At 48.4% G+C, this 13,703-nt stretch overlaps 1 protein-coding gene across 1 annotated transcript in view; it reads right to left on the bottom strand.

Annotated features, from left to right (window-relative positions):
* Positions 1-11,431, bottom strand: part of IGF1R (insulin like growth factor 1 receptor) — a 302,920-nt gene extending 291,489 nt beyond the window's left edge. The window contains exon 1 of the mRNA XM_025438072.3: positions 11,291-11,431. Coding sequence (XP_025293857.1) covers positions 11,291-11,384 — 94 coding nt within the window. The 5' untranslated portion in view covers positions 11,385-11,431. The remainder of the gene's footprint in view (positions 1-11,290) is intronic.
* Positions 11,432-13,703: the final 2,272 nt, after the last annotated feature.

Genomic DNA, 13,703 nt, shown 5'->3' with positions numbered 1-13,703 from the left:
GCTTCCACCAGCCAAGGCAGAGACTTGAATGAGTACAGCCTGTTTGAGACAGAGCTGAAGGAGTCGTTCAAAACATCTGAGATGATGATACACTGCAGTCCTCTCTTGGCCAAAGAAATGATTTCCAAATTAAAAATAATAAAAAGCAATCATGGGGAAACTAGAAACTTTCGAGATGTAAAGAAGAATAATCACCTATACACTAAGTGTTGTCTCCGCTAAGGAAGTGAGAAAGTGAGTTCTCAAAATACCAAAAAGCATTAAACCAAACACAGAAAAATACTTAACAAAATACATATGATGTAAAGACCTGACACCAGTAACCGAAGTGTCTGTTCTCCATTAGGAATTCTGACTGGTGAACATTTTTTTAATAAATATAAATTTAAAAGCTTTTATTTATTTGAGAGAAAGGGAGAACAAGTAGGGGGGAGTGGCAGAGGGAGAAGGAGAAGCAGGCTCCCCACTGAGTAGGGAGTCCAATGCAGGGCTTGAACCCAGGACTCTGGTATCATGACCTGAGCCTAAGGCAGACGCTTAACAGACTGAGCCACCCAGGCACCCCACTGGTGAATATCTTAACTACATTAAAATTGCCCAAGGCAACATCTGCAAGAATGATAATTAAAGTTTTACCACATATTTCAGTAGAGCAATAGGAAGTAAATCTTGCTTTGTTTTTCAAAATGAATTAGTAAGGTTTTTTAATATCTCTAATCTCAAAAGAAATGTTTTAGAACTTTTTATTTCTTTATTTGGGATTTTTTTAAAAAAAGATTTTATTTATTGATTTGAAATAAAGAGAGAGAAAGCATGGGGGGGGGGGGCAAAGGGAGAGGGGGAAGCAGGCTCCCCACCATGCAGGAAGCCTGACACCAGTCTTGATCTCAGGACCCCAGGATCATGACACTTCACTAAGTGAGCCACCCAGCCTCCTCAGAACTTTTTATTTATTAAAGTCCTGTAAAATCATCTTAAATTCTGAATTGTGAAAGGTACACTAGATATAACTCTGCCAAAGTTGTTTACATCACTTAGGAAGACCCTAATTGTAGCTAATTCTTATATAGCAATCTTAATCCAAAGCCATATCCCAATGGTTTCTACAGATGCCTGCAGTCCCCACATTTTCCTGGAACTGGTTCCCAGGAACCAAGCCAGAATGCAAAATCTACAGCACCGGGAAGTGTGTGGGGGTGAAGCCGGGAAGGAGGAGGAGATTGCTATCTTCATCCATCGGCACCAGCTCCGTTAAATAAGTCACCAAAGAGGCTGAATTTCTTTTCTGGCCACTAGGTGTCGCCTACGCATTAGTGAGGTGGGCAAAGCACACTGGCCACTTCAAAGGTGCTGGCAGAAACGGACAACTGAAGAATTAGGGGAGAAAGCAAAATAAAGAGATCTCTGAACTGGAAGGTGAACTACAGCGGTTTACCACTATCAGCTGAAAAAAGGCAAAGTCCTACTACTGAGCTTTAACGAGTAAAATGCATCTTGTTAAGCACTTTAGCAAAATTAAGTGTTTGGTTTTTTTTTTAAGATTCTATTTATTTATTCATGAGAGACACAGAGACATAGGCAGAGGGAGAAGCAGGTTCCATGCAGGGACCCCGATACGGGATTCGATCCCGGGACTCCAGGATCACGCCCTGGGCCGAAGGCAGACGCTAAACCGCTGAGCCACCCAGGGATCCCCAAAATTAAGTTTTATTGTAGAACATTTATTAAGCACCTACTATATGTCAGGCTTTATATCCATCACATGTAAATGACAAGGGCAGTCAAATATCTAGCGTGTCCTATATTTCTAGCACTATCCAAAGAACACCTACCTCTGTTCAAGAACGTCACATCCATAAGAGTAGTAGTAACAAGCTGAATTCTGAGCGGCTTAGTATATGTCAGCCTCTGTTCTAAGCACTTGGCATATGTATTAATTCACTTAATTTTTATAAAGGATGTATTAAGTAGGTCCTACTAAAATCATAGTTTCACAGACAAGGAAGCTGAGGCACAGGAAGATTAAGCAATTTGCCTGAGAGCTTAGTTACCAAGGACCTGAGATTCAAACAAGCTCTTCGGTTCCACTGCTCTCTACAGCTTCATAAAATGACAACAGCTCAGGTACAAGACAAAACAAATCACCACTGTTAACTAGCACAGTAGTGGTTACAAACTCATATGGGAGTCAGGGGGAAGTTAGGTCTATAGAAGTTAGAGTAATCTGAAAAGCTTCATGAAAGAAGAGGAATCTGAGTCAGAAATGAAAGGGTGTCATCTCAAATCTATCAAAACCACAGAACAAGGGAAATGAATTTCCTGACTTAGCATTCCACCTTTAGATAGCTACCATCTGTGGGGCACCTGGGGGAGTTCAGTGGGTTAAGTGTCTGCCTTTGACTCAGGCTTTGACTCAGGTCGTGATCCAGGGGTCCTGGGATGAGCCCTGCATCAGGCTCCCTGCTCAGCAGGGAGTCTGCTTCTCCCTCTCCCTCTGCCCCTCCCCCCTGCTTATGCATGCTCTCTCTCTTTGGCTCTCACTTTCTCAAATAAATTAAAATAAAAATGTTTAGATAGCTACCATCCTGTCCCTATTTTATAGATCTGAAACCTAGAGATTTTAAAAATAAAACTACATCCCCCCAATTTTTCTGATTCTAGTTTTCTAAATATGTTAGAAAGTGTTTTTATGTTGTTGTTTAATGAGAAAAGGAGAAAATTTCCCAGCTATTTTAAATGTCTACATTTCTGTTGAGACTCAAAAAAATAACTTGTTCACAGCCAAAGACCTAATTGGCAGCAAAGGAGAAACCAGAACCAGGTGACTTTGCTGTGCCCTAGAGTAGCACTTGCTACTATTTGGTATGAGGGTAGCAGAGCAGCAAAAAGGAAAAACATTCCAGACGATGAACGCAGCAGGAACAAAACCATGGAGACAGGGATGGCATGGCTTATTTACCGCAGAGCTCAAGCATGGGTGCTGTGGAGTGCTGGGAATTAACACAGGATCCCTACTGCAAAGTCATACTAAGGATTTATCACAGCCCATACCGAGGAGCCTTGGACTCACTTATTGGACCACAATGCAGCACTACAAAAGGCACACTATGAGAATTTGAAGCTGGATGATCTAGCAAACCAGAGAGAGGGCACAGGAGTCAAAGTGGTGGCTCAAAGGCCAGCTGAGCATCTCTCTAGAGAGAGGATGCAGGCCTGGCCTGGACTAGGGTGGAGCCAGAATCAGGAGCAAATCTGAATGATTTCAAGGGACTCAGTGAGGTAGAAAGGAAACATTCAATTAACCAGTCTCCCCAGAAAAGAAGGAGTTGAAGAACTAAAATTTAACTAAAAACTCCATCCTGATCCAATACTCGTTGCTGGAAATATTATTGAGGTACATGTTAGAAAGAAAAATCCAAATATATCTCCCAACCATTTAAAGGGATGATATCAAAATAATTTCCTGTAACCAAACTATACCATGTTGCGACCTAACATATGCCGTGAACTCATTATCCACAGAAATCAGACAACAGAACTACGGAAAGCTGAACAGCAGATCTTCCTCTGTCACTGGTCTCTTTGTTCATTTGTTTTCATGGCAATCTGTGCTTCTCTTTCAAATTCTGAGTCTGTGAGCTTGTGTATTATCCCACAATTATGAGACCCCGGAAAAGAAGATGGAGAGAATAAATTCAGGACAACGCAGATAAATCTGAGCCCACATCTGATGAAGATTTTACAATTTAAATAAAGCTAATGACTTAGAAAACTGTTTGCCACCTGATACAGCCAGATGGATCATGGACCTCACACCTTGGCTTTCTCTATGCTTCCAACTTTTTCCCGGGAAGTTATTAAATGTCCTTCAGATACTTCAAATTTGGGGAAGCCTGTTATGCATAAATTCATCTCTCCCTAATTAGCGTCAGACTTCTGTTCCTTAACTATTAACTAAAACTATTAACTAAAGTTTTCCTAACACAAATTGGTGCTGTCTTATTTACTTTGTCAAATTTTTTAAAGATTTTATTTATTTGAGAGAGAGCACAAGCAGGGGAGCAGCAGGCTGAGGAAGAGGGAAAAGTAAGCTTCCCACTGAGCAGGAAGCCTGGTGTGGGACTCGATCCCAGGACCCTGAGATCATGACCTGAGCCAAAGACAGACACTTAACTGACTGAGCCACCCAAGCACCCCTCAAGTATATATTTCCAATGACCAATTTTATAGAAACAAACCACCCACTAACTATATTTTACAGGAGAGGATAAGCTGAAAGTAGGCATCCAAAATATCTCAGGAAAATTTAAAAGTTTTGCTCTATAAAACATTTATGCGTTAAGGCTGTCAAAATATATTTGTTCTCCCATGTCAAGAGTAATTTAAACAGCAGTATGCATACACCTGAATTACCAAACTGAAAATAATCCCAAAGCTAGTTTAAGGAAAGCTAGTGCCAGGTTAAAAAGAAAGTAGCCATACAAAAATATACAAGACAGAAACAATGAACTCATTTAAAACTGTCAGAATTTGAATGAATGGATGGAAAACACAATTTTGAACAAACAGCATTTTTATGATATAATTATTACTGAAGTAGATGTCTGTCTTGTTAAGAGGTCTAAGACAGTGAGGAGTAAGATAAAAGAATAAAGTTTCAGCTCCCCCCACCCCACCAAGAACCTTCTGGACCAGGAATAGTATACTTCTGAAGTCTTTAAATATAAATGCTTTTTAAAAAGAAATCCAGACTATTATAATGTAAGCAATTTAAGGCAGGCATAGCTCTCTCTTGGCAGCATTTGGTGGCACCAGTCATATGCACCCCCATGTGGATAAGCCACCAACTACTTCAGATAAGAAAGTATGAGCTGCAAGACCATCAGCCATCATATATGAGCAAAGTCACTCAACTCCATGGACGCATTCCCAGCAACTTATAAAGTAAGCCATCACCAGCACTAACCAAGGAGAGGATAAATATGAGAGTAAAGTCAGCCCCCCTATCCCTACTTAACTTTTCTCAGTCACAAATAACAGTAACAATACACTGTAAAAGTCACTGCAATGCTAGGCATTCACCCCTCATCATAAAAGAAACTACTTGCTGTTGTGTTCTGGTAAAATCTGAATAGCAATCTCTAAGTTTAAAAAGTCTTGTAGCCAGGGCACAAAAAAAAGAAAGAAAAATGACAGCCTTGCTTGCTAGTTTGTTTCCTTAATGTTCTAAGTAAACATAGCAAGTGATTACTATGGTTTGATTTATACCTTTAAAAACGTACATAAAATATTTTATGCTATTGGAATGAATTTTTAAACATAAAGACCTGAGTCCAGTAAGTGTTCAATGTGCATTTACTGAGAAAGCCATAGGAGGGGAAAAATAAAACTATTTCTCAATTCAAGTAAAGAAATATTTAAGATTTTGAAATGGATCCACTTCAGAAGCCATATAAAGTTGGCAATAACTGAAAAAAAAAGTAGGAAAATCTTTAAGACTGATATCTGAGGCTTTGCGACATGAGTAAAACTGATGCTTTCAAAGTGGAAAACAATCTAGTCTTCAAAAGTTCAGAAGTCTCAAAATCAAAGGAATTGTTACTACTTCAGTCAAAAAAGGCCACCACAATTTAACAAAAGAAACAAACTTCACCATGCCAAGAGAATATGCATTTATTGCGGTAACAACCTGACTTGTTTTTCAAGATCCTGTGTTTACTGATCATTTTATACACATACCCCTTTTCAGAACAAATCAGTTTTTACTGATCCTTGGAGGTGGGAGAGGGAAGTGTAACACATATCTCCCAGTTTTAACCTTTCCAAATACTGAAAATCAGTTATGTTCCCCAAATGTCAACAAGTCTCAGTGTGCACAAACATCAGGACTGTTGCATGTACTGCCCCCTCATCACCTTAAGTTAACAGGAAAACCTTCTCTTGATAATCTGATGCCAAACACCGTTTTCAAGGACAGGTCAGAATGCTTCATTCATTATTCACTTTGTTGTCTTTAGAGTGTTCAGAATTTTCCTTCAGAAAATTTCTCAGAGAAATTGAGAAACTATACCTCAATCACATGTGCAACCATTATATATTTAGTACAGTTGAGAGGAGTGCATCTCTTGGACTCAGATAGCACCTGTCCTAGGTTGGCTAAGAAAAGCTGCTCAAAGCAAGTTGGCTGGCAGGCAAAGATACCTGTTCGTATGATTTTTAAAGGAGTTTTGAAAACAAATTGAAGTAAACCACAACCCAGAGAGAAACATGGCTTCTATTTTTTACGATTAAAGAAAGATTTCAAGGTTTAGTTTCCTCAATCTTCTTCTTACCCCTTCACACCTTTAAAAACCGCGAGCTCTTTTAAATATGAAGCCTTACAATTAAGAAATTTCCTAATAATTTCCAGAAAGCTAAGCAATGTGTAAATCCAGAACAGTTTTGAAATAAGTTCCATCTTCCTTACAACTCAAAACATGCCATGCAACATTCATGTACACACCTGTAACTCCTCAAATTTTGGCAAAAGGTAACTGTAACACTCACACTTTTAATCACAATTGTCATAACCAAGGTTCTAAAAAAGCAGTGAGCCTGTGCAAAGATGGGTAAATGTGTCCTATGCGTGACACTGCAGTAGAATGTAATATGTTAAGGTGGCAAAAATGGTACAACACAGACCTTTTTAAAAAGATTTTTAACTAATTTGAAAGAGACAGCATGAGTGAGAGGGAGGAACAAAGGAAGAGGGAGAAGCACACTCCCCACTGAGCAGAGAGCCCAATGAGGGGCTCCATCCCAGGACCCAGAGATTATGACCTGAGCCTAAGGCAGATGCTCAGCCTCAATTGAATGAGCCACCCTGATGCCCCTACAAAACAGACCTTTAAAGAAGACTCAGCAACACTGGTTTACTTAACATCTTAGGTCTATAGAAATGTTCTTAAAGGGCCTTTAAAATGCTGTTTGCTGTCAGTTTGAAAAGTGCCTATCCTGTGCTGAGTCTAAAAAAGATGAATTTCTAAGCAACTTTATTTCATGCAGGAGTTTATAAAATGCCCCAAGGACAAAAGCAAAGTCCTCTCTCTTTTTTAGTTTCTGCATTGCCTAGCATTGGGTCCAGCTTTCATACAGAAGGTGCCTAATAAGTGCTAGCTGGATTCAGTTGCTTCTTATAGCACATTCTCACAAAACAAATGAAACCAGATTTAAAAGGAAGCTACAATCCCTTAGGGGCTCCCCTTGGCAAAACTCTAAGGCAACAAGTGAAAATGATACAGTTGATTTTCATTATGGCCCTGATCTTGCAACAATAAGGACAGGAAACATTTTTATTAGTAAACAAAGCCTTAGACAAAGACCAAAAACAAATGTAAACAACAATTATTCTCTACAGCTTTTCCGATTAAAAGGCCAAGGTAAACCTGGAAAAAGGCATTACAGTTTACAAGCAAAATTGCCTTTGCTGTATTTTTAAATCTTTTGTTCAAGAAATTTTAAATTCAAAAAAGAAAAAAATGCCTCTATGCCTGCAACCACTGCTATCTCTCATAAAGACTGTTTCCTGCTCAAATTCTGGAGCCCTTTTAAAAAAAATAAAATAAGCAAAAACCCCACCACATTCATCTTCGGTCTTTACTACCAGAGTAGTTAACATGGGACGTCAGAAAAAGAAAGTAGAAATTCTTTATCATCTTAAAACAGTACATTATTTCTTTGTTGGAAAACATATGTAAGAAAACTGGAAGTACAAAAAAAAGCCATCCAGACTCGGCTCCTAAACTTTAATCCTGGAAGGACCAACTTTGTTTCAGATGCAGTGAAGGATTTTACTGTCACAAATCTGACTTTCACTAGCATTTGTGTTTCTTTAATCCAACCCCCTAATCCTTAGCTTGAGCTATGTGGAACCAAGATTTCTTTTCCCCCCCGTCCACTTCTCCGGAGACTAAAAAAAGATCTGAATCTTTTCAGATCCCTGGTGCTGATACAGCATCAGCCGTTGGTCTGTTGCACTGCTATAGAGCAAGGATCTGAAAAACTCCATAAATTTAAAAAAAAAAAAAAAAAAACAGACACCAACTTGCTGGAAAATTTTACTTCATAATTTAATCTAATCTCTATGTTCAAAGGAACAGAATGCATTCTTGTCGACCTTCGCAAAGCTCTTACAGAAAAACACAATAGGTTTATTGGAATATAATCTGCATGCCATACAAGTCACTAATTTAAAGTGTACAATTCAACGGGTTTTAGTACGTTTGGAGTTGTACAACCATCACCACGATCTAATTTTAGAACATTTTCATCACCCCCAAAAGAAACCCCATACCCGTTAACAGTCATTCCCTGTCCCTCCACACACAGACAGACACACACACACACACACACACACGTGCGCGCGCCCCAACCACTAATCTACTTTCAGTATCTACGTATTTGCTCATTCTGGGCTTCATATAAATGGAATCATACAATATGTGGTCTTTGTGACTGACTTCTTTCAGCACCTTAAGGGTTCTTTCAATCAACCTTAGCATATTTCTTATGGTTGGATTTTTCTAATCTTTCTGACATATCAAACATCTAACCTTTTAAACTTCAAATCCTGACCCACACCCTATCCCTTAGAGAGTCTATACTATAATTTGCTATTTAGGTTCTTTCCAAACTTCTTATTCTGGGCTCTTCCTCCGGTAATAAAACACCAACTTCTTTAAGCACTAACCTTTCACATACCTATATTTCTCTGACAATAGGATGTAACTGTGCCGGGGGCAGAAAGATGACTCAATCCTCTTAATGAGATGGCCACAATATTATTTGAAGTGCATGTGGATTTAAAAAAAAGAAGAAGAAAGAGAAGCCATCGGATGATCTGGCTATCACTTATAACTTCCAAGACTCCCTTATTTACATGCTGTTCACATTAAGTTGATCCAAAACAAGCATGTCTGCATGACTTCACCTGCCTCAAAAACTTCTAAATCTTCTAAGTTAAAGATTTAAAAGAAAATCACCCTACTACTGTAGGTTTCAGTGTTCAAAGAGTAAACACTGATCCTTAAATATGCCAACACAAAAAAAAATAATAAATATGCCAACGCAATAAGAACCAACATCATCCCAATTTTTATCACTGTACTAGACAGCCTGAAGAATACCTTTCTCTGATTGGATTCAGTAGTTTATTTCCATCAGCTAAGTCTTCCAGCACCTTTCTGACTGAAAAGTGAACACAGGCTAACACTGAGCTTATCATTTTCTCTTGAAAACTCCAAAACCATGAGAAGGAGCAGACGCTGAGTGAGGACTTGGACAAACCAAATCAGGACTCCGGGTGCCTTCTGGCCATCCATCGGGTTTTCAGGAACCAACAACTTTCAGGGGATCCTTGAGAAAAACTCTGGTCTCTCAGTGTCATGAAAAATGCCTCTTCTCCCCCTATTTTCTTCAGAAGGAGTCGGCTTTTCACAAAGAGTATTTTTCATGAAAATCGCTCCAAACAAGAAGACATCCTATTTTAAAATGCCCGACTCCTTCCTCGAGAAGCAGGGCCATCCCTGGTGTCGTGAATTTCGGAACTTACTAACATTAAAAAAAACTAGAGACATCACGCGTTTCAGTAGCATGCCATAAAAAGAATGGATTGGCTCTCCTGTGGCTTCTCAACTGTAGTTAGCTTTTAGAGGCTAGAAACCCTCTCCTGTCCCCCCAAACACCATCTGTAATCCTTAGAAGGGAGCCGAAAGCCTTTCGTCCAATCCAGGGAGCCGAAAGTTTAGAAAACAAAGAGCAGGAGAGCTCAGATTTGGGGAAGGTCCGGCCTCAATCTGAGGCTTACTCCATGTAGTAAACACTAATTCTTTAAAAGAAATCTCCTCTTACTCCATCATGGACTCATTTCTTACAAAACACTTAAAGAAGGGACTGTTTACACAAACAGCCCTTCCGAATCGCGCCCCACCCCCCCGCCGCCGCCTCCCGATTCCCCCCCTCACTCTTCGAGGCTCAGTCGTGATTTTTTTTCAAAGCTAATTGGCACCACCTGCATACCGTCGGCAAACATTACTCACCAACACACCCTCACCGTTCCCAGCCCCGGTTCTCCGACTGCATGTAAAGTTTAATCGTGCTCAAATTACCCTACCACCGCCAATAGGTCAGTAAAGCACGCTTCAGGCTTTTCGGAGTCCGGAGCCCCCTCCCGTCTCCTCCCTGCACTCACCGTGGGGCCCTAAGTCCTCCCTCGCTCGCTCGCACTTCCCTACCCCTGTCCCACGCTCCCAAAGCAAAAGCTATCAGATTGCAAGTGATAGCGCGTGTGGAGCGATACTGCTTATTAACTTCGTACAAAGGAAGTGCGGGGCGGGGGAGGTAGTGCCGCACAACTCCGGCCACGAACCCAGAACAAAACCCCGTCGCGTCCCCCGCCCGCCCCCGCCGCCCCCGCGGCTCCGCGCACCACACCCCGCGCCCAGGGCCGGGCGCCCAGGTGTGCCCGAGCGGCCCCGCGTCCGAGCACGTGGGTGCGGACGCACGGCGGCTCCGACCGCACACCCAGCCCCGCCGGGACCCAGGAGAGGCGTCCGCCGCCGGGGAGCCCCCGGGCTGCGCAGAGTCCCAGGACCCTGTGGACGCGCTCCCCGGGAAGGCCTGGACGATGCAGACCCCCGACCTTGCAGGGGAGGAGGGGGTTCCCAAGCGGGAGGCCTGCCCCCAACCCCGCGGCCGCACGCACCGAGCAGCTGGGGAACGCGCCGACGAGCGGACCAAAGTGACGGGAAGGGCGGGCCAGGAACCCACACCGCCCGAGGGGCAGAGCGCGCCGGCTGCGAGAGCCGCGCCGGGAGGCTGGAAACGTGTCCCGGGGCTGCGGGGCCTCTCCCGGAGCGCCGCCGCCCCCCGCCCCCGGCCCCCGGCCCCCGGCCCCCGCCCCGCAGCCCGGCCCCCGCCGCGCGGGAGCTGTCACCGCCGTCTGCGCGCCGCGCGGGGCCGGGTGGGGGGTGTGCGCGGCGGGGCCCGGGCCGGCGCGAACTTCCCCGACGGAGTCCCGGCGCGGGCTGGGCCGCGGGGCAACGAGCGCCGCCCGAGACCGACACCCGAGACCGACACCCGAGACCGAGACCCGCGGCCCGCGAGGCGGCCCTTCCCGCGCGAGGGCGCGCCGAGCCCCGCACACCCCCGGGCCCGACAGCTGCGACCGCGGCAACTCGGGTTTCGCAAACAGGGCGCAGCCCCTCGGAGGGAAAGTTCCCGCAGTGGCCGCGGGCGGCGGGCACATACTCACTTTCTCCACTCGTCGGCCAGAGCGACAGCGCGGCGGAGAGAAACACGAGCCCCCACAGCGAGGTCGGGGACCCTCCTCCGGAGCCAGACTTCATTCCTTTTATTTGGGACGAAATTCCCCTCTCTCAAAAAAATTTTTTTTTCTTTAAAAAAAAAAAGAAAAAAAAAGGAAAAGGAAAAAGAAACAGGAAAAAAAAAAAAAAAAACGGGAAAGAAAAAGTCTCCAACTCAGTCTTCGCCCCCCCCCCCCCAAAACGGGCGAAGGAAACAATACTCGGCAGGCGGCGCCGGCCGGGGACCCTCCGGGCGCGGGGCGGGCGGGCGGCGGCCGGGGCGGCCCCTCAGCGCCGGCAGCCTCGGCCCAGGGCTCGGCGGAGTCGGGAACCCGAGGCGCTCCGGGGCGGGCTGTCGGCGTCGTCGGCCTCCATTTTCAAACCCAGAGAGGCAGGAGGGGGGGAAACTGCACGGAAAGGGGGCAAAGCCCAAATTCGTCTCGGCGGAGAAAAACAAACCCGACCCCAGGCGGAGGGGTGGCCGTCCGACAGCCGAGCCTCCGCGGCGGGAGGGCGCGACGCAGTTGGCGAGACCGCCCCGAAGTCCGGGTCGCGGGCGAGGCCGGCCGGGGGCAGAAATGCGGAGTAAAAATGAATGAGCGGCTCCCCCTCCTCCTCCGCTCGCCGCCGCCTCCTCCCTCAGCGCCGCCGCCGCCGCCGCCGCCGCCGCCGCCGCCGCCGCGAGCTCCTTCCCAAATCCAGAACACACACAAAGCGGCGGGCCGGCCGCGCCGCGCTCAGCACTCCCGCCGCGCCGCCCGGGCTCCGCGCCGGCCCCCGCCCGGCCCCCGCCCGGCCCCCGCCGGCCCCCGCCGCCGCCCGCCGCCGCCCGCCCGGCCCCCGCTGCCGCCGGCTCCGCGCGCGGGGGCTCCGGCTCGCTGAAGGTCAAAGCCGAGGCGCGCCACGCGCCGTGCAGCTCCCCTCGCGCGGGAGGGGCGTGGAGGGCCCGGGCCCGGGAGCGGGGCCGAGGGTCTGCAAGCGCTGGGCACGGGCGCGCCGGGGGCAGGCGAGCTGGCGGCGTCCCTCTCGCTCGCTCGCCTCTCTCGAGTTCGCCTGGTGCGCTCGCTCCTCCTCGGGTTTTTTCTTTTTTTTTTTCTTTTTTTTTTTTTTTTTTTTTTTTTTTTCCGCTCAGCGGAGTTAATGCTGGTAAACAAGAGCCTCAGCCTCGCCGCGCCGCTGCCGCCGCCGCCGCCGCCGCCGCTGCCACACACTGGGGGCTCGCGCGCGCGAACTCTCGGGGCCGCGCACACGCTCTCGCGCGCACTTCGGAGCGGCCACAGCCGCAGCCGCGGCGCGCCCAGGGCCCGGCCCAGGCCGGCGCGCGCCAAGAGCCGGAGCCCGGGATTCCCGGGACGTGCGGAGCGGAGCCCGGGCGTGGGGTGCGAGGCTGCGAGGCGCCGCCCCCGCCCCCCGCCCCCCGCCCGCGCCCGCGCCCGCGCCGGCACCCGCGCGCGCGCGCCCACACGCTCTCGCCCCCACCCGCACTGCGCCGGCCACCCTGCACGCGCCCTCCCCTCCCGCAAGACTCCAAAAACAATGCCCCCGGCGCCGGCCCGGGCTCGGCGGAGGGGCAGGCTGGGGAGCAGAGGAGGAGGGGAGGGGAGGGGGCCGGAGGGGGCGGGGTGAGCGGGCCGTGCGGGGCCGGAGGGGTTCATTGACAACAACAGCGCGGCTGAAAAGCGCGTTTCCCGGGTTCTTGAAAAGCTTCATTGTTTCTTGCAGCTGTTGCAAAAAAAAATAAATAAGTGCGTGCATGCGGCATTTTTTTCGCGGCGTGCTGGAAAGCCCGAATGTGGCGGGAGGGGCACACCTGGGAGAAAGGGGACCCCCGAGCTACTAGAGCAGGCACTTTCACGCCAGGCGGGGACGGCCGCGGCCTCCCGACCAGGGAGCTCGGAGTTCTGAGGCTTGCGGGGAGCTGAAGGAAGGGCGCGGCCCGCGTGGCTTGGCCCAGGGGCGCCAGGGGAGACAGCCCGCCGTCCGCCGCGGGCCCCGAGCGGGGGAAGGGGGGCCCAGACAGGCTGCCCCGCGTGCCCAGGGCGCGTCCCCGCGGCGGCCGCCAGGGGGCGCGGCAGGCGCCGGGGAGAGCCGGCCGGCGGAGAGTCGCCTCCCTTCGGGAGAGGAAATGTGGGGGCCCGGACAGGGGGCTGGCGGGGCTGGGTCGCGCTGGCCGGGCCTCCACGACCCGCAGCCCGCCCCGGGCGCTCCTCGCGGCCGCACGCGGCTCCGGGCTCCTCCACGTGGGCGGCTGCGGGGAGCGACCGAGGCGCGTGCACCGCGCGGGACTGCGGGGCCCCGGGGTGGGGGCGGGGGGCGTGTCCGAGGGGCCGCCGAGGGGCGGGGCGGGGGGGGCCGGGGCCG

The sequence above is a fragment of the Canis lupus genome, chromosome 3, assembly GCF_003254725.2.
Source record: "Canis lupus dingo isolate Sandy chromosome 3, ASM325472v2, whole genome shotgun sequence".
Classification (NCBI taxonomy): domain Eukaryota; kingdom Metazoa; phylum Chordata; class Mammalia; order Carnivora; family Canidae; genus Canis; species Canis lupus.
This window is presented reverse-complemented; position numbering and strand designations above follow the sequence as displayed.